We start from the raw sequence: 20,928 nt of genomic DNA on the forward strand, positions 1-20,928 counted from the left end.
CGTCTGTGCCTCTGTTATTACCTTGCCACTGTCGTCCTCTGTAGGCACCTCCTCTGGATTGATTTCTGCCCCTAGAGCATCTGTTCCTGCCCCTTTGGGATCTTGTGGAGTCAGGAAAGGACCAATTTTTGGCAGGCCAGTTCCTGCTAAACCTTGGGGGCTGAACCTGTAGGAAATCTTTAACTGTTTGTACAGATTTTGCCTTCTCTTCCATTTTCTTCATTACCTGCTGGGCAGGTTCCCCAAATAGACTGGCCTTATCCATAGGAGCATCCAATAGCTTAGCTTTAACATGATCCGGCAAGGCCTGTTCTTTCAACCATGCATGCCTTCTTATCACTGTGCCAGTCATGGCTGATCTAAATGAAGCCTCCAGTGCATCATAGCCACATTTTAAAGAATGGTTACTAACCTGTTGGATGTTATTTACCATTTCTAATACATATGTCTTATCTAAAGATTCATCAGAGGACAGCTTTTTAATTAACTGATCAAGCATAAACTCCTGGTATTGGATCATGTGAAACTGACAGTTTAAAGCTCTAGCAGAGAGAGTAGCAGAGGTGTAGACCTTTCCCCCCCCCATCTCTCTAAGGACCTGGATTCCCTTTCAGAGGGAATAGGGTTTTTTGCTGTGGTCGAGGCTACTGCCTTAGGCCCCTGGGATATAGTTTCGGGGTCTGCAAGTGGGGCCTTGTATAGGTGGTGATGAGTGTCTGGCACCCTGTAAAATCTATCTGGTTTGGCAGGGGCTGGAGGTAAAGAATCAGGAGCAGTGCAGACATCATTGAATGCAACAACAGATAGGACTGGAGGTATAGCTAGGGGCCTATGTTGTGGTAAGTGCAGAAAAGTCCTAAGCCTTTTTCTAGAATCTGAGAAATGTTGTCCCTGCCATTGGAATTGTTCTCATGGCATGTAAGGTTTCCCCAAAGGAGAATTCCTCTGGTGGAGAGGCAGCTGGAATGGATTCTTCAGCATCTGAATCTTCATAATTGGAAAAAGGAGCCTCTGGCTGGTCTGTAATGTCTGTCTGAGTCATCAGCAGAATCAGAGGACACAGGCTCGGGGGGCTCTGCTCTAGGTCTCTTTTCTGGGGGCTGAGAGGCCCTGTCTGGGTGAGATTGGGATCCCCTAATTAAGGATATTAAATCTTCTGCCAGAGTAAGCATTTGAGAACTAGAAGTGGGCCTGAGTGAGGGAGTTTTAACAGGCATTGTTTTAGCCGATTTGGCTGCTTTAGCCCTGGCAAAGGCCTTAATAGACATGGCTGCAGGAGGCCTAGCAGCACCACGTGCTGGGGTAGAGATATCCAAGGGGATGGTGTCTGATAGATCAGTAGGAACCACAGTTGTAGGCAAAATTTCTGAGGCTGATTCCGATAAGGTAGCAGGAGCCTCAGTGGTAGTCATGGATTCGGCTGCAGATTGACCAGATTTCTCGGTTTCGGCCGAAACAGAGACACTCGCGGCTTGCTTAACCGTGGTTTCGGCCGAAACCGCGGACCGCGAGTGTCGGTCTCTTTCTTTTTTAACAATTTGGGTAGTCGGAGGATCCGACGCATAATGTACGCAAAATCTGAGCCGAAAAACTGTTCAGCAAACTCCGACCGACGCCTAAGCGTTCGTCGGTTGAAGGAAGCACAGGCCGAACAGGCTGCTACGTCGTGGTCTGGGCCTAAGCAAGGCAAACAGTAAGAGTGGAAATCTTTATGAGGTATTTGTTTCCCACAAGTTAAACAGTTATTGACTTTTTCTGACATCGGCTGAGGCAAGAAAGAGTCCCCAACGGGGTACTTAGCTTTTTAGAAGTCTTCGAAGTAGTATTCGGTAGTAGTAATCTCTGGATCTGACCGACCGGCACTTGCGAACAGCTTCTGCTTCGGGCGCCACGCGGCAAGAAAGACTGAGGAAAATGGCGTCGGCTGATGCCTTTATACCCGAAGACCAGCAGAGATGACATCGGGTGAAGTGCGACAGCCAAAGCCGGACCCAGACTTTGGAATCCGGCCGACCGAAGGGCTGCCTGACGACAGGACAACCCATTTGTTATGACTGCAGATGCATCCATGAAGGACATCAAACAATCTGAGCAAAGACAGTATGCACTGGGATGGACAATAGTACAGAGATCTCTGGGGCCCGGGTAGAGGCCGGAGGAGGATAAAACAGGAGAATATGCTGTGAAGGACTCTGAGCAAAGGGGGACGGAAGGTCTAGCTGGAGTGAGCCATCCCCTAGCTGCCAGAAGCTGGTCCACAACCTGCATTACATCTAGTTTACAAAGGCTCCTGGTGGATCTAAAGGAGGCTGCAGAAGGAAAATCCAGTCTTTCAAGAAAGGGACTAAACCGTTGCCCCAAAAAAAGGTTGTACGTTGGAGAGTATCTGGTTAGTGGGAGATATCAGACTTCAGGAGACTAGGTCATAATTTTGTGGAGCCGAAGGAACCATCGGCACTGTGGCCGGTGATGGTGCTGAAGCAGGTATATAGTCGTGGAAGCCAATGTTAGAACCAAGGACAGCACCGAAGTTGGTGGTGCCAAGGCTGGAACCGAACAAAATAGGAGTCAACATCATAGACTGCACCAGGGGAGAAGACACAGGGCCTAGTGCCGAAGAGGTCTGTGGTGAGGGCGCCAGAGAAGCATGGAGCAGATTCTACTCCATAACTGACTGAGATGTAGGAACAGAGTGACTCAGTTTTCCTTGCGTTTTTTGGTCTTTGGAGGCGGTGAGACTTCAGGCCAGTCAGAACCTCCGAAAATGGGGTTTTAATTAAACCTTTCAAAATAAGCTAATTTTTACACTGATAATGTGCGATTGCTAAAACTAGCACAAATGTCACAATCAGCTTTAATATGGTCCACACCCAAACAGTAAACGAGATCTGGAGTAACTAAGAGAGGGACATTATAGGTAGGTCATAGCTGAGAGTTTTTGGCTGGTGTGAGGCTTGGAAACAGCCATGTCGTTTCCAAGGATGGAACTGAAGTCCTAGCAGTAAGGAATGAATAACTATTTACATCAGATGTATAATTTTTGTAATCCTACAACACTAAAACTGATTTGTACGTGTACAGTGCAGACAGTTTACCATGTTGTAACGGTCTTCAAAATGAGGTATTACTTGGCACACTGACATGCTCCCTTGCAAAGTTATTTACCAAAGTATCCATAACCTAACTCCAAAACAAACTATCTGCACGTGTTCAACATACAGACACAGCTTTTAACCATGTTGGAACTATCAATACGGTCTTCAAAATTAGGTATTACTTAACACATTCAGATGCTCCCTTTGCAAAGTTATTTACCAAAATTTGAAAAACAAAATCAATTTCCATAACCAGAGTCCTAAAAAACTGATATCTGTACACATGTACAGCATTCAGACCCAGTTTTACCACGTAGAAACAATTGTAAATATACACATTCTTGGTGTAGCCAACATACTGCTGAATGCGTACAAGTAAAGAGAAAAAGCAAGGTAAGGACCTCCACTAATGAACCCAGGACAGGCATGGGACTTCAGTGGCAGGCAAGGCCATCTGATCTGTCAGATAGCTGTGCTGGCTACCCAGACAGCTGATACCAGTGCAGTCTGACAGCTGATACCACTGCAGTCTCACGATCTCTTTCAGTGTCAGCAGTCTGCCTTACCTACGCCGTTTCTCTTTACATGTGTCCATTCAGCAATGGACCTTAGGGATGAAGTTCTGTATTACTAAGCCCGGTCATCTAAACTCTACACATGCCAAATTAAAGTATTGCAGGATGGTTACAGATTGTACGTGGTAGCACTCTCCTGAAACCGTGCTTCTTTCTCAGCATCTTCACCAGCTCCTTACCACAGTTATTTGCCAAACTCGAAAATATATTTTACACAGAGTTTTACTTGGCATACTGGTCCTACTTTGTCATGGGTGGTTTCCATTCTTCTCAAGCTGCATGTTACCAATCCTGCATAGCTCTCCTCATGCCATTGTGAAGTCAGTCAATGACGCAACGCCCTCCTCAGTTAGGTGAACATCTTCCGTGATGATGCTGTCATGGCAGATTGTAGATCCACCTACCCTGTGCATCAAGCCATGCATGAACCCATTCTGTGAACTTCTGGCATTGTGAGCTACCCGTTGACTGTTGCTTTTTCTGTATCCATCTAGGAATTATATCAGACCACAAAAAAAATGACAATGTAGCCACGACTGCACGTTTACGGTTTCAAATCAGAGCAATTTTTAGCCTTCCGAGTGGGTGACTGATTACCTCATTCCCTCTAATGTGCAGCACAAGAATGTTGGGCTCAGGATAGATGGAACACTTCTTCCAACAACTGCAGTATTCTGCTCCAATGTATACCTCTTCTTGCAATCCAGTACACCTTCACACTGGATGTGGGGAAGCTCCAGTTGTACTGGTTTTCAGTTAGAGGCATGGCTGGCAGCCCAGTGAATGTAAGAATGGGCCACATACCACACTCGCTTGTAGTCGTTCTGCTCGTGAAGCCATGTCAGTGTCAGAAGGTGGATGAACCTGCACAGAAAAGAAAAAGCAAACAGATTACTACTGATGTTTGACAGATGTATTGAAGACTACATATATATGTATATCAATCATATACATTACCTGGTTAGCCCATCCAAGTTCACAAAACTGCAATCCAGGTGGATCATAAGATACATGGTGGTTGGGTATGCCCCCAGTAATGCATCCAACAACAAGATTCTGAGATGGGACAGTTTAGGGTTTTGGCTGATCCCTTTCCAGCAATTCCCAGCACATCAATTCCCAGCACATCTTTTGGAGGGAATAAAATCATAGTGGCACCCGTGAAACCATGCATATCCTGGAAAGCAGCCCAGTGGGAATGAGCTGAAGTCTCTCCAAGTTCCCCATTGCCACAGAGGATGAACAGTCATTGTGTCTACATGTGCTGCCCACTGATGCACATACCATAAGATAGTCTTGCCTTACCTGAAATATTGCATGGGTGGACACTGCCAAGGGGCACAGAAAGAGCACATGTAAAGAAAAAAAGCAAAACGGACCCCGACTGTCTTTTTGCATGTGTCCCTTCATGGAGGGAAAAATTGCATCACAGTGGCATCCGAGGCCATGCTTACCTAGGAAAGCAGCACTATGGGCTGAGCTGAAGAGTCTCCAAGTTCCCAACTGCCATCCAGGTCGATCACAAGATCGACAGGGGCTGGGTAAGACACGGATGCACCCAGCAGCCTGGCCACAACTTTGTTGTACAGGAGTGTACTGTAAATCCTTACTGCTGTCAGTAATCTGCTAGACTCTTATGGCCATGATACTCGCCAAAGCATTCAACACAGGTTAATCTTGCAGGTCGGGCATCCCCCATGACTGTTCACTATTTTTACCCTTGCTGGCACAGTGTTTGCAACGTGAATTCTATTTCACTGGGAAGTATGAACATTGTTCAAATCGGCTCATGGGCTCTGGGACAGTAATCTCGATGCATCTCTTCCTTTTCTTGTAGGTGGCCAAGAGGTGCACATGCCTAGGTTTCTTCTAAACTAACTGTTTTACCACAATAACATGGCCGGAACGGGAAAGCTGCCAGTGGCTGCTACTCACACGGAATAAAATGTCATTCACTATGGCTGCATCCCATAGGAACCAGTATAGCCACCATTTTCTTACCTTTTGTGCAGTTGGATACTGCATCCTCAGCAGACTGGCTTTGTCCACCCCATTCATGTACATGTCTTTTGTTCCATCGTGCTGTCTCCTGCATGTGCTAGAGACTGCCAAAGGTGGGTTACTACTAGTTGACATCAGAAATACTAGGTTGCTATCCTTCCATTCAGTTGCAAGCAGTGATCCACTCCAACTGCCTGTAGAACCCTCGAAGTGCTACCCTCGAGGTGCTTTACCAATGGCCTGTCTTGAACGTTACAGGCCACCCTGACCTATTTATGTGCATGGTTCTGCAGCAGTACAGCATCTTGCAGCAGTTGCTGTGCCAGAGGGACAGAAGTGAAGAAGTTGTCAAAGTAAATGTGATTTTTCCCAATCAGCCCCCATGTTAGGTCAACCACAACAGTGCCAGTCCAACCTCTGTGGTCTGCTCTGCCTTTTCAGTGTATACCAGGAATTCATACACATACCCATTGAGTCAGCAAACATCCATACCTTAATGCCATACCTCTCTGGCTTGCCAGGCATAAATTGTCTGAAAGTCAGACATCCATGGCAGCCAGCCAGATTCATCTGCCACTTCATGATGAACATTATACAGTGTCCTACATGCACGAAGCACGGCATCGAATATTAGCCATAAATGAGGTAGCTTGTCATGACCCACAAAGCCCTGTGGCAGTCTGAGGTTTGTCATTGCAGTGGAAATACTGCTGAAGTTTTTCAAACCTCTCTGGTCACGTACTCTGCTATTGGGAAATGGCCATACAAATGGAGTTTCCCAGTACTGCCTGTATTCTGGAACATGTACAATAGACATGTACATTCTGACACCAAGAATAAAAGGACTCACCGCTTATCAACCTCTGCCTCTATGCAGCATAACTGTTAATTTCATCAGCAATGAGCTAGTACAGCTCCTCTGGGAACATCAAATTTAGAAGTCCATTTCTGTGCTGTCGAGTCCAGGTTGGTTACTGGGCCAACCGGTCACAGTCATCAATGCAAACTGGTGTTAGGCATTTCTCCCACGATGTGTTACGTGGTGGGCATGCTCGCCATATCTTTTTGGTTAGCCTCGCACACTGGAATGGAAACTCCAGGGTGTTCAAGAGATGGTCTGCAGTGATTAGTTTCAATACAGACTATTTTTTATGCACTTCTGAGTGCAGCACACACACACATTCCATGTTGTGGCGCACACAGATCCTTGCTTGACAAGGAACTACTTCGGCTCAGATTCAGTGGACTTTCTCCACCCGAATATACCTGCTGTGGACTAAGCCCAAACTCATATACAGGAGGAGGCATATCCACTTCCTTATCAGTAGGTCTGGCCTATGGAGGACTCCAAAGGTCCGTCGGTCAGGACATGTCCTTGCCTTAACTCAGATATAGAGGCAATTCATCCTCTTGTCAAAATCAGACTCAAAGTTGATTACCACTATATAGTGCGCCCCATCATTCATTAGCTGGGCTAGTGGCACATCATCCTCACTGCCGTGGTCAGTTTCATCAACAGTGCTGAGGTCGGGGATGGCAGAGCGGCAGGGGTCTGCCAGGAATGGCTGGGACAGGTGCATCATCTTTATCAGCGGTAATGGCCTCACGCAGACGTGCCAGTGGAATATCTGCGTCATAAGTCATCTTCACTCTGGTTTGCTTAACGTTGTGATTCAAGGTCCAATTCCATTTCTGACCCACTGGCATTACTGTCAGAAATCAGTATCCTCGCCCAAGTAAATGTTGGTTGACTTGCTTAGCAGATGGCATCTTCACTGAGGGGTGCGAGGTCTTGAGGGTGAACGCAAAGCTGAAAAAAAATGGTACAGAAAGTACAGTTTTGTACCCACCATAAATGTAGATGTCCGATAGATATGCAACTGCAGTCATAACATATGGGTTGTCCTGCCTCAGGCAGCCCTCAGGTCGGCCAAATTCCAAAGTCTGGGTTCGGCGTCGGCTGGTGTCGCCTCCTCTCAGACGTCACAAAGTCTGGAGTATATAGGCATCGGCCGACACCATCTTCTTCAGTGTTTCTTGCCCCAGATGCCCCTCCTAGGAAGGCTAAATTTGGTGAAAGGATAAAATAATAATCCCAAACATGCACAACAGTAATAAACAAATACACCATAGGAAATACCTCCAGCTAATAGGAAAAAGGGGTAGGGACCCAAAAGAAGGGTACAGAGGAGTAGGAGGGTGGGAAAATCCGACTGCAGTTGCATATCTATCGGACATCTACATTTATGGTAGGTACAAAACTGTACTGTGTCCTTCAAGAATGCAACTGCAGTCATAACATATGGGTTGAATACCATAGCCAAGCTGGGGGTGGATGGAACTATGAGAAGGATGGTGTAGCTAAAAACCCCTGCAGGACTGCCGAAGCAAAGCCTGCTCGGGATCTGGAGTATAAGAGCAGGTTGTAGTGCTTGGTAAATGTATGCACGGAGCTCCATGTAGCAGCCTCTAAAATGTCCTTCGTTGCCACTCCTCTCAGGAAAGCTGTGGAAGTGGCTATAGCTCTGGTGGAATGTGGCCTAATATTGGGTGGCACACCTTTTCCATGGTAAGAATAGCAGAATCTGATGCAGTGTCCAATCCATTTTGAAATTGTTCGTTTAGAGACTGCTTTTCCTTGTATTCCAGCATAGGCTACAAACAGCTGGTCAGACTTTCTGGTGGCCTTAGTTCTGTCCAAGTAGTAACGTAGCTGCCTGTGTATGTCCAAAGTATGCAGCAGTTTTTCCCCCTTATTTTGAGGATTGGGGAAGAAAGTAGGCAGGTGAATAGCTTGATTTAGAGACACCCTGGAAATAACTTTTGGCATGAATGTAAGATTGGTTCTTAGAGAAACTCTGTCTTGATGAAAAATGAGGAAGGGAGGCACTGCCATGAGTGCCTGTATCTCCGAAACTCTTCTTGCAGATGTGACTGCCAATAAGAAGACAGTTTTCCATGAAAGAAATTGCATTTCTGAAGTTGCTGCTGGCTCAAATGGAGGAAGAGTTAATTTCTCCAACACGAAATTGAGGTCCCATGCAGGTACTGGCCGTTTTCTGGGAGGTTTTATATTCTTTATCCCTCTTAGAAACTGTCTTAGCAGAGGATGAGAAAACACTGGAGGGTCACAATTGTATTTAGCTGAGATTGCAGAGGCATGAATCTTTATTGAAGAGTACGAGAGTCCAGTATGAAACAGTTCTGCCAAGTATTCTAAAATCTGGAGGTATACTCAGTGATGTTGTGCCCTGACCCCTGTTGGCATTCCAGATGCTGAATCTCCTCCACTTGGCTGAATAGGTTTTTCTGGTGGAAGGTCTGCGTGCTTCTAGCAAGATCTCTTGGACTGTTTTGGAAAGAGAGAGAGAAGGAGAAGTCATGGTAGCCTCCAGGCTGTCAGATGCAATGTTTTCAGGTCTTGATGTACAGTCCTGTAATTGTGTTGTGTTAGGAGCAGGGGCCATAGGGACAGAGGCCATGGTTTGGTCAGAGTTATGCTCAATAACAATGGGTACCAGTGTTGCCTTGACCAGTCTGGAGCTATCAGTATGCCTGTTGGTTCTTCTGCTTTGATCTTCAGTATCACCTTGGTCAGCAGAGGCAGAGGAGGAAATGCATAAATTTTTAGAGAATTCCAGCTGAAGGAGAGAGCATCCGTTTTCCAGGCTAGAGGATGGCGAGTCCTTGTGCAGAACTTTTCCAGGTGATGATTTAAGTGGGAAGCAAAAAGATCTACGTCCGGTCTTCCCCATGTCTCTGTCAGTTGAGAGAATATGTGAGGGTGCAGCATCCACTCGTGTGGATCCATGAAATTTCTGCTCAGCTTGTCCGCCAGTATTGTCCTTGCCTGGTACAAACTGGGATTGTAAATGTATCTTCAGGCTCAGGGATTTTTCCCAGAGAAGCATTGTTAGTCTGCAGAGGGGATAAGAATGAGTGCCTCCCTGCTTGTTTATGTACCACATGACAGTGGTGTGGTCTGTCCTTATTAACAAATGTCCTTGTTGTAGTGATTTTTCGAAAGTCTCGATTGCATGTATCACTGCCAACATCTCCTTTTGGTTTATGTGTAGATGTCTTTCCTTTGGCGTCCATAGACCTTGAATGCATCTGCCCTCCATGTGTGCCCCCCCCCCATCCATGGTCTGAGGCGTCTGTTGTAATCATTTGACCTGCTTGAGGTCTGTTGAAAGGCATGCCTTTATTTAGTTGACTGGCTTGAGCCCACCATAAAAATTCCTTTTGCAGGCATGGAATAAGTGGGATTACGTCCTCTAGGCTTTGGCTGTGTTGAGACCATAAGTTTTTTTTAAATACCATTGCAGCTTTTTCATATGAAGTCTTGCCAAATGTATCAGAAGAATGCAAGATGCCATGAACCCCAGGGCCTGCAGGATTTTCCTTGCAGTCAGCTGGGAGAGTTTTGCTAGGCCTTTGAAGTACTCTGGTAAATGCTGCTTTTTTCCTCTGAGGTAGGCCATTTGGTTTTGTGTCCAGTTTGGCTACTAGGAAGATAATCTGCTGGGACGGCTGTAGTCTTGACTTCTGAATGTTGACTGTGTATCCCAAGGCCTGCAGTAGATGCATGACATAGTCCAAGATTTCTTTTACGGTCTGTTTGTTGTCTGCTTGCATGAGGCAGTCGTCTAAGTAGGGGTATATTTGAATCCCCTGTAGTCTGCAGTGTGCCACTACTGATGCCAGGCATTTAGTGAACACTCTGGGCGCAGTAGATAAGCCAAACGGCAATGCTGAGAATTGATAATGCTCTGTCCCTGCAAGAAATCTGAGGTATCTTCTGCAACTGTGTCTTATTGGGACATGCAGGCATGCCTCCTTGAGGTCCAGAGTGACCAGCCAAGACCCCTTGCCCAACATGGGAAGGAGTTGCTGCAGCGTCAGCATTTTGAATTTTGGCACAATGAGAAAAGTATTTAGTGTTGACAAGTCCAGTATGGGTCTCCATTTGCTTTCTTTTCTTGGAACAAGGAACAGTCTTGAATAAAAACCCTGGCCTTGCTCCTGAGGGACCCTTTTTATTGCTTTTATACTTAACAGCTTGGAAACTTGAGTGAGTGCCTCTGCCCTTTGATGTGGCAGGTTTGGCATGCCTTGTCTTATTGGTAATGTGTGGAAGTGGAATCTGTAACCCTTGTCTATTAAGTCCAGAATCCAGTTGTCCTTGGTTAAGATATGCCAGTTTTGTGATAAGGATAACTTTCCGCCCAAAGGTGCTTCTCTTTGTGCCTTTGTAGGCGGTACAAAAGTCAAGTCATTGTGATTGTCCTTGTGGTGCAGCTGAACTGTCTGCGCCACTTTGATTTGGAGGTTGCCATTGGCGGCCCCTGTAGGATCCTCAGTATTGACCTCTACCTCGGGCAAGTCTGCTTTTTCCCCTTTGAAATTTGTCAGAGCCTGGGAAGGACCAATTCTTTGAGGGCCAGTTTCTGCTGAATCTGGGCGGCTGAACCTGAAGGAAATCCTTGACTGTCTGTACTGACTTTGCTTTTTCTTCTATGGATTTCAACACATCTTGTGCATTGGCACCAAAAAGCTTCCGTTTTTCTAGAGGTGCATCCAGTAACTTTACTTTAACATGGTCAGGCAAAGACTGATCTTTTAACCAAGCATGTCTACATATCACAGCCCCTGTCATAGCTGCCCTACATGAAGCTTCCAGTGCATCATAACCACACTGAAGAAAATGGTTATTAACCTGCTGAGTGTTATGTATATGATCCTGCAATGCCTTTTTATCAATAGGCTCAGGAGAAGCTAACTTTTTCTGCAAATCATCCAGTAGAAAATCTTGGTACTGAAACATGTGGAAAAGGCAGTTAAGTGACCTCATGGCTAGGGTAGTAGAGGTATAAACTTTTTTACCCCATCTCTCCAGGGACCTTGCTTCCCTGTCCGCTGGTAGTGGGTTTATGGCAGAGGAAGTAGCCACTCCCTTGGGGCCCTGTGAAATAGTTTCTAGATCCACAGAGTGGGCTTAAGATGCTTGTGAGTGTCAGGGACCCTATAATATCTGTCTGGCTTGAAAGGAGCAGGAGGAAGAGAATCAGGGTTAGCACTGGAGTCGGAGAAAACATCATCCAATACATCCATAACTGGCGGAATAGCCAAAGGTCTGTGCTGGGGAAGCTTGAGGAAGGTACGAAGCTTTTTCCTGGAATCAGAGTATTCCGGACCCTGCCATTGAAAATGTTCCCTCATGGAATGCAGGACTTCACCAAATGAGAAATCCTCTGGAGGGGAGGCAGATGGAATGGATTCCTCAGCATCAGAGTCCTTGTAGGCCTGGAAGGATTCTTCTTTGGTATCAGAGTGCTCAGAATCCCCAGAGGCTTCATCCGAAGAGAGGTAGTCTGCCTGCTCAGTTCTGGACCTTTTCTCTGCAGGTGGCTGAGAACCCCTGTCCGGATGGGGCTGAGACCCCCTGATAAGGGAAATAGGATCTGCAGCAAGAGACATGATCTGCTTATCAGATGAAGGGACCTTCGCAGCTGGCTTAGGATGGGCCTTGGCCTGACTGGCGGCCTTAGCACGTGCAAAGGCCTTGATGGACATGGATACAGGAGGCCTAGCAGCCCCACGTGCTGGCGTAACCTTGTCCACAGAAATGGTGTCAGGTGGATCCAGAACTTCGGTATCCGGAGGAAATTCAACAACCGGCACCGGAGAGATCTCAGAGACCGAAGGTAATGTTAACGCTGTATCGTCTGCCTGGAGCAGTTAATTACCCACTTCCGAAGGGACCGGGAGCACTAGCGGAGGGTTTAGGAGTAGCATCGGTAGTGGACACGGGCCGAGGATGTCGGTCCCGGTCCTTTCGTTTTTTAGCAGATCGGGTAGTCTGTTGATCCGACTGCATGATATACGCAAAAGATTCACCGAAAAAGTACTCTGCAAATTCTGCCCGGCGCCTGAGAGTGCGCTTATTAAAGCGAGCACAGGCCGAGATGTAGTGGTCTGGGTCCAGGCAAGGAAGGCAGAGAGAATGGAAGTCCTTATGAGGACTTTGTTTACCACAAGACAAACAATTATTAACTTTCTCAATTTGTTCCGACATCGGCTGAGGCAAGAAAAAATGTTCCCCAATGGGGTACTTGGCTTTTAGATGACTTCGGTAATAACACAGGAGCTGACCGACCGGCACTTGCGAACTGCTTCTGCTTCGGGCACCGCGCGGCAAGAAAGACTGAAGATGGCGTCGGCCGATGCCTATATACTCCAGACTGATGGAGAGGCGGCGACACCAGCCGACGCCGGACCCAGACTTTGGAATTCGGCCGACCGAGGGCTGCCTGAGGCAGGACAACCCATATGTTATGACTGCAGCTGCATTCTTGAAGGACATCAACGTAATGTTCCCTACAGAGAGGCAGCTGCAAAGCAACACAACAGGCACTATGTAGCGATTGTTTGAGACAATAAAACAGTTTCATCATATGCAGTTGTTACATTAATTCACAAAAATACGAACCACATCACTAGAATGGATACTTGCATCTGTAGGTTACTTGTGAAAATATACATAAACTGAAGGAAAGGAAAGTGGGGTAAATTTTTCAAGACTGCACATTGACAGAAAAAGTCTGACGTGCTTTCATCAAAGCTGTTTGTACATGCACCAAACAATGTTTAACCAATGTCAAATTAAACAAAACAAGTCTGAAGAGGAACTTCCTGGTCATGGTGCACAAGGGGAACACAAAGAAATTTACAGGGCTAAATAGTCCTACGAAAGTGGCGGGGGTGGATTGCAATGACTCCAAGTGGATAAAAAGCCAAATCTGACTTATGCATTCATCAATGTGATAACGACTTCTTATATGAAGAACAGTAACAGCTGATGACAGTTTTTCCTGAAAAGCGGTAATGACTCAGTGCTGTATTACAACTGCACTGTGATAATGACCTGCAAAGTTATGCATGCACAGACACAGCCAATTGCTGCACATAACATAGGCATTCAGTACCTTGTGCAGCTGTTATGTAACAGACTCATCACCACTAGAGAGAAAACGTGAGTAATTCAGTAAAACAGTGTAACACGGATATTGAGCCCTTCCTCCCAGCTAAATTCCACAAACTACTAACAAAGCCAAGAAAAAAGCCCAAACATATGGTAGCTCCGTGCTTAAATTAGTCCACAAGTCAGGATCTATAAGAAATTGATTCTAGGGAAGTTTGCTAGAACTACTGGCCTAAGTAGGTAATGGAAGATGTGCTATGTCAAATACCAGAAAGTAGTAATATTTCGCCGGTCGAGTAGACTGCTAGCAGAACCAAGTACTGGCAGGAAACAAAGGAAGTAATAGTCAAATCAGGTTTCCTTTGTATACTGTTCCTATTGGTAAAGTTTGATCAACTACTATACAAACAGGGACTAAAGGTGGTTGTGTAGGATTTCATGGCAGGTCAAACAGGACAATGAACTTGAGCTTCTCCATCTTCAAAGTACCACAAGCCAAATTCCATAGCACTTAATTGCAAGATATTGGTCCCCTCTATGACCCAGGAAACCCATGTATTATTGGGAACACACCATCCAACCCAACAGCATCAAGTATAGAACTAACTTTAAAAAGTTTAATTTTTTTAACAGAAAAGCTGGTATGGCATTATTGAAATCAAGAGTACAAGACTATTATAAAGCAGCTTAACTTCTACAGTGAAACTATGGCTGGATTTACTGAAAAGCTAGGAAAATGGGGTCACGCAGACAAGATTAAGAAATATGAAAGGGAATGGAATGAAAACAGCAAAAAGGCCTGCATCTGTTACATTGAAAAATGTAATTTCAGTCTTCTTGGAACATTCAACCAACCCAACTTGAAGGTAAGTGAACAATTAATTGAAAACAGAAAGATCTGAATGGAAGGGTGATTTACGCGAAACAGAACCAGAAAAAACAAAGTGTTGTGATTTGCCAGAAGCCAAACCAAAGTTCTAAGATCAGAATTTGATCAGAGGTAGTTGCTCAGGGACCAGACTTCAGAAGAGAAATCAGTACACAAAAATGAAACATTTAGACCTGTGGTGTTAATCTGAAAAGGCAAGACTGTGCACAAAATGAAGTTGATAAAAAATGCCCAATGTGCCAGCTTTAACATGTAATTCTGAAACTGCAGTATATGTGGCTGTGTAATGTGGAGAACACACAAAACTACACAGAATTAATTAAATCTACTCATGCTCCTTAAAAAGCAAGTTTAGAGCAGTTGCTCTACACAGCATCTAATGCACAGCATTTGTGGTAGGATCTGGTCAAAAGCAAAAGTGTTCACTGTTCCACAGTACTAGTTGTTGGCTATTCCCCACCTCAATATTTAGCGCACACATCAATAGTTACTTACAGCACTGTGTCACAGCACCAGCAGTAGTGAGGTCTCTGTATTCTCTGTACATGTTGTGAGTCCCACTACGGGAGTCGTATCTTAGCCAGATTCCAAAATTTTTAACCTTCACTGGGGATTTTTCATACACCTGCAGGAGAAAAAAAAATTGCAGTTACTCTAAATTCACCTAGATACCACTGGGTGTCAGTAGTTTCAACAATGTAGTTTTGGCATGCTAAGATTAGAAGTACAATCATCTTTCAGACTTAACTTTAGACAGAACCATGCAACAATAAAGCATTCTGTTCCTGTATAGAATTTGTGTTTTTCCACCTTATATTCTTCACGATTTGAGGAACTGTTCAAGCTCAAAAACTATGCAGGCATTAAAACACTGCATAGATAAAGCAGAGCAGCCAGTTAACCTGGTATTGCACTAATTTATTAAGAAAGGAAAAACACTGATCCTTCTCTAGGGATTGAACACAGACCCCCCCCCCCTTAATGTGGTTACCACTTGGCCAACACGCTTTCTCTGGACAGACACCTGGAGCCATGTAAATTGAATGCTTGTATTCAAAACTGTTTGAGAGGGATCTCATTCAGCTTTCAATAGTTTGCAAACTGTCTAGAGGCAGTGACAGCCATGCAGAATGCTGGGGGTGTTCTGTTCAATCCAGAAAACAAGGGCCAGCTTTGCCTTCAGAGTTATAACAAATAAAGCCACATTGTGGAGTATAACCCACTCCATTTAATCCAGGCAGAAACATCTCTCACGCTCCCAGTCCATCTTTCTAATGGGCTAGCCTGGGGGGGGGGGGGGGGGTGAGGGTGAAAAGGGAAAATAAAAACAAAATGGGCTAGCCTTAGGGGGGAAAAGGGTGGAAAGGGAAAATAAAAACAAAAGATAGAAAAAAGGTATTACTAGCTTTGATACAAGAATACACAAAGGATCAGGCTCTGCTACCAAGTGGCATCCCAGTGCTAAGTTTACTTGCAACTAAACTTACTACTTTTCCTATACATTTGTTTCACCGCCCCCCAAAAACTCATAACAGCAGAATTTCCAAATCTTGTGCCCCCAAGAAAGCACCTTCTTGGTAGTCTGCTCCTAAAAAGGGTACTTTAAAAATCAGCCTAAACACTGTTGGAAGCCCTTCCTATTTACCCAGTACTTCATGTATCATCATGTAAGCTAGTTGATGTAGGAGACTGTCGGAAACCCTCCCTGTGGGAGGAAAGACCTCGAAGTTTCCAGGTATTTATTCAGTTCAACAACATCTATTCCTCCCAGAGAGAGTGAGCGCGACAGCCCTCAGTATCTCATGAGTCAACATTCCACCACAGGGCAACCATAATGTTTCAAACACACTACACAAACTATTTCAGAACATAAGAAGCTAAATGCACTTACCCATGTGTAAATTTACCAGACAATACCATGGGGCTTCTAGCTGCTTCACCCAACCACCAATGGCTTTTAGTAGCCCAAAGTCCAATTTCATTTACCTTTCTTTAACAATGGAGCAGTAGGTGTAGTGTTGATTTTACTTAGAAACCCAACTTAAGTTCTTTTGACAAACATCCACTATCAACATCAAGTGTTACTAAGCATCTTTTCAATCCATATTAACCACAGACTGCCAGCATAACAGATAATCCTCCCTTACCCACTAAAGGATGCAGATCAAAATAATTTAAGTTACTGAATTTCAGAAAGTCATCTTTTCCAAGCACTGACTTTCAAAAATCAGTTTGTTTTGCCCAAGGACAGCTTTCAATGTGTAAATTTTTTTTTTACCGATTTCTAAAGCAGCTCGGACACCAACCCATTTCAGATAATTGAAAAGTCACTAAATAATTGTAAACTTGTTAATATCAATAGAAAATTTAATCTGTCAACACAGCCAATGTATTCCCATTCAAACTGAAGTTACAACTGGGGAAACAGAGTGCAGCCGGTTTTTCACATGTAGAAAATAAACTATCCCAAATCAGGAAAGATTTTGGAAAATCTATATCAAAATAGACAAGTGACAAGCCTATTCACTCCAATATTTACTTAAAAAAATTACTACTAAACAGCCGACTACTTAGCCAACACCTTTGTGTAGGGTACCTCATCTGTAGACTTTGCAAGAAAATAAGCACTCAAAAGTTATCCCAATACTTTCTGAACTAGATGTCACGGTTTTCACTACAGGTACAGGATGGAGACAATTAATGTAAATTTGTAGTGGGGGGGGGGGGGGAGAGTCCATTTATTCAAATCTTACGAGTGGATGGCCTTTGAGAATCTATACAACTTGCACAGACTCATAACCGTAAATTTGCCGGACCACAAATTCCAGGCCCAAAACAGCAACTGTCCATGAGTTTAGCATTAGGGATATGTCAGTGTTTTCAAAGTCAAATGGCACCACTATAAGGAAAGAATGAAGCAGGAAAACTACAGTTGCCAGGGAAAGTGGGAGCAATTAAGGACTTTTGCATTTTGGACCTCAGCTTTTGAAGACTAACAAGGGAAGCACAAAGGACACCACAGAATCTATCAGAAGACCACACAATTCAAACAGCCATGAACAAGTTATCTTAAGTAGGGAAGACAAGTCACTGCAACTTTTCAAAGGTTGCAACTAGACATGCATTTGATAAAGCCACCCTGACAGCTGGCACAAGAATGGACAGCATAAAGAACTATTAACATCTGGCCCCCATCTGAAAGTGCAAAAGCAAACTGTTTCTAATAACATTAAGTCAATGTAAGATTAAAGTTCATAAACTTAGTACTGTTTCACTCTGTCAGCCCAAAGTACATGCTCTTCACATCACCCGCAACATGCCCAGTAATGGCGACTCCTGTACTTCGTACGGAGTTGCACGTATTGGTAACCTAAATATGACTTTGTAAAATTATAAGACCTCATTGGTCCTACTACTATTGAACTATCTTGGTATCCTACCACATTGCTCTCATTTCTGCTTGCAAATCCTGATATTTTTATAACCTTTTGCCTCTGTACGCAGCACACTGTAGTCACTGGGTGTGGGGATTTCAATGATCAATGCTATTTTTCGTCTTTTCTTGGACCATTAAACGTGGTTTACTAACATCTATCTTTTGAACCGTTAGTAATGGATGACCCCATGTGATGTAGACTATCATTTTCTATGCTGCTTTGTGGCTCATGTTGCCACTTTAATACCATAATGTTTGCACAATCCCCAGTGCAACAGTCCTGTCACATTATGCCTTTCAATATATATAGTACTTCTGCCATTAATGTGCCGCAACCAGCAACGAGGTGTGCGACTGTTCCCAATTCAGTTTTACAAAACCTACATTTGTAGGTTTCTCCCACATGTTCAATGGACTTTGTAAACCAGTGTGTGCATAGCCCACTATCTTGGGCTGCCAATATTAACCTTTCATCCCTTGGTTTGAATTCACCTCATTAACCATTCCTGCATTTGTTACTGAACAACATGGAGGTTCTTCCAGATGTTTTCTATACTTGCAATGTTTTCTATACTTGCAACTATAACTTATGGATTTTCCACATTTCTTGCCTTTATCTGGTCCTTTGTGCCAACAAACAAGAGAATATAAGCTATTCAGTTGCTGTCTGATTTTTATCTACTTCTGGGTTTGATCCGATATGCTTCTACCAGGTTAAACAGAAGTCATTAGATTTATTCTCCTCATGTTTCAACACTTCACTACGTTTGGGTCTTGTGAGGTCAGATGTGTGGAGTCCCACAACTGCAGAGCTATACATGTAATCAATTTCAAGGAGGCCCATCCCTCCTTCAGAATGGGGAATATATATAATCTTGGCATAAACTGATTTTTATAGATAATTTTGAGAGCATGAAGCATATTTATTTTTCCCTATCTAATCTATCCAACACATTTTGGAGCCACTCCAAACCTGTACGTTACGGCAAGAGTAAATTGGTTTATAATTCTGATTTTGTTCTTGTGTCACAGTCGCTTTCAGGATTAAGTTGTCTTCTAAAGTATTCCTAAAGTTTTATTCGCATTTGTTAATGTTTTATTATTTATCTTTCACCAGTTCAAAGTATTTATACACTCCCTTTTGCTCAAATTTTTATATCACACTCGTGTCCCAAACAGACGGTTTCCTGATGCTTTAAAAAGGTTGCATTTGCACATTTATCAAAACCAAATTACATTCCAAGCTTCTGGTGTCATTGCAAGGGGATCCAGTATCTGTCTGGGACGAAGTGGTCAGACCACAGTGCTTTGCCAGAGATGCCCTGCACATGTCATCCCTGGGATCCCGGATACTGGCAGATCCTGGATACTGGCAAAGGCTCTTGCCACCCCTATAGTGCAGTTTTAGGCAAGGTTCAAATGACAAATTCACCACCGTAACAGGCGAGCAAAAACTGAGGGTAATGCTACTCAATGCTTGAAGTCTAAATATCAAAATGTATTCCCTCGAGGCACGCCTTAAAATGGATAACATAAGATATCTGTGCAGTGACAGAGACCTGGTTCAAGGCTCCAAGGAGCACCCCTGCATTAACCAGGCTATAACTCATACCACACTTTCGGCCAAAGGCGGAGGGGTGTCCATATTCATTAAGGATAGCCACACCTCCAGGCTAGTTGCTAAACAAATGCAGAGGTTATCCAAGTGCAACTAACTGGGCAAAACCACAATCCAAATTGTAGCTCGCTATAGATCCCCCACCATACCCCAGGATTCCCACTCTTTTCTTGATATACTGGAAAAGATTAGGGTTCACACACACCCCAATAGGTGATTTTGACCACCCCACCATTAACAGGGAAACTACTTATGTACCAACTCTTTCGCCCAACGCTTTCTAGAATTCCTAAATTCCAATGTCCTGGATCAACTTATCCACACCCCCACCAGGGGCAACAATATCCTAGACCTTCATTACCAACATGAGTGACCAGTGTTACACACCTGAAGTAAACTTCTCATTGGTCAGATCCAACAATAAGCTAATCACTCTAAATATCCACACCACGCCCCCACTCCCCCATTAAGGGAACCGCGGTAAAAATTTCTCCAAAGCCAACTTCATGCTTAAGACAGAAGTGGCAAACTTCATAACACTCATGCAGATGGACAACACAGTTATGACTGCTGAATCCTACACAAATGCACTCTTAGCACTTACGAGTGCATGGATTGTGCCAATTCAAACAGAACCCAAGGTGTTATCCTCACAAAAAAAAAAAAAAAAAAAAAAGGCAGCCAATCTGGTGGACCCCTGCCATAAATAAACTCTGCAACAGAAGGAAAAAAAAAACACTTTGCAAGAGTGTAAAAATCCCATGACTGGAGGAGCTCACTGGCCAGCCTCAGTAAGAAGCCGAGATCTCTTATAAAAGATCCTACAAAGCTAGCTACGAAAACAAAAATCGCCACTTGATTCTACAGCTATGTCAGGAATCTCAATAGAAACATCCACATCTGCTCAGTTACAGCACAACGGCAGAAAAACTACAGAACCAACTGGTATTGCCAACATCCTGGCAGATACTTTACCCCCTCTCACCCCCTAAAGGGCCCACAGCTATACAGGAAGAATGCAGAGTCCCTGTAATCACAACTATGCAGGTAAAAGCTGCATTCTAAAGCAGAAAACACAGCATCCATGGGACCGGACAAAGTACAGTTGTGTATACCTACCATAATAGATGTTAGAGTGTCTTCACTGTTGCAGTCATAACTGTAGGGTACTCCTGCCGGCAGGCAGCCCGAGGTCGGCCAGAATATCAAAGTCTGGGGTCGGCTGTATCAGCTAGAACCCTGACGTCAGAGCGCATGGGTATAAAGCTGACAGCCGACGCCATCTTCGCCAGCCTTTCTTGCCCCTGATGTCAGAAGCCCCCATAAAAAC

The 20,928-nt window shown here is 44.3% G+C and overlaps 1 protein-coding gene across 1 annotated transcript in view; it reads right to left on the minus strand.

Moving 5' to 3' along the window:
- RPL18A (ribosomal protein L18a) overlaps positions 1–20,928 on the minus strand; it is a 284,960-nt gene that overhangs the window by 191,200 nt on the left and 72,832 nt on the right. Inside the window, exon 3 of the mRNA XM_044088064.1 lies at positions 15,040–15,169. Within this exon, the coding sequence (XP_043943999.1) occupies positions 15,040–15,169 (130 nt within the window). The remainder of the gene's footprint in view (positions 1–15,039; positions 15,170–20,928) is intronic.

This window comes from Protopterus annectens, chromosome 11.part0 (assembly GCF_019279795.1).
Source record: "Protopterus annectens isolate FY-2018-M chromosome 11.part0, PAN1.0, whole genome shotgun sequence".
In the NCBI taxonomy this organism is placed as follows: domain Eukaryota; kingdom Metazoa; phylum Chordata; order Ceratodontiformes; family Protopteridae; genus Protopterus; species Protopterus annectens.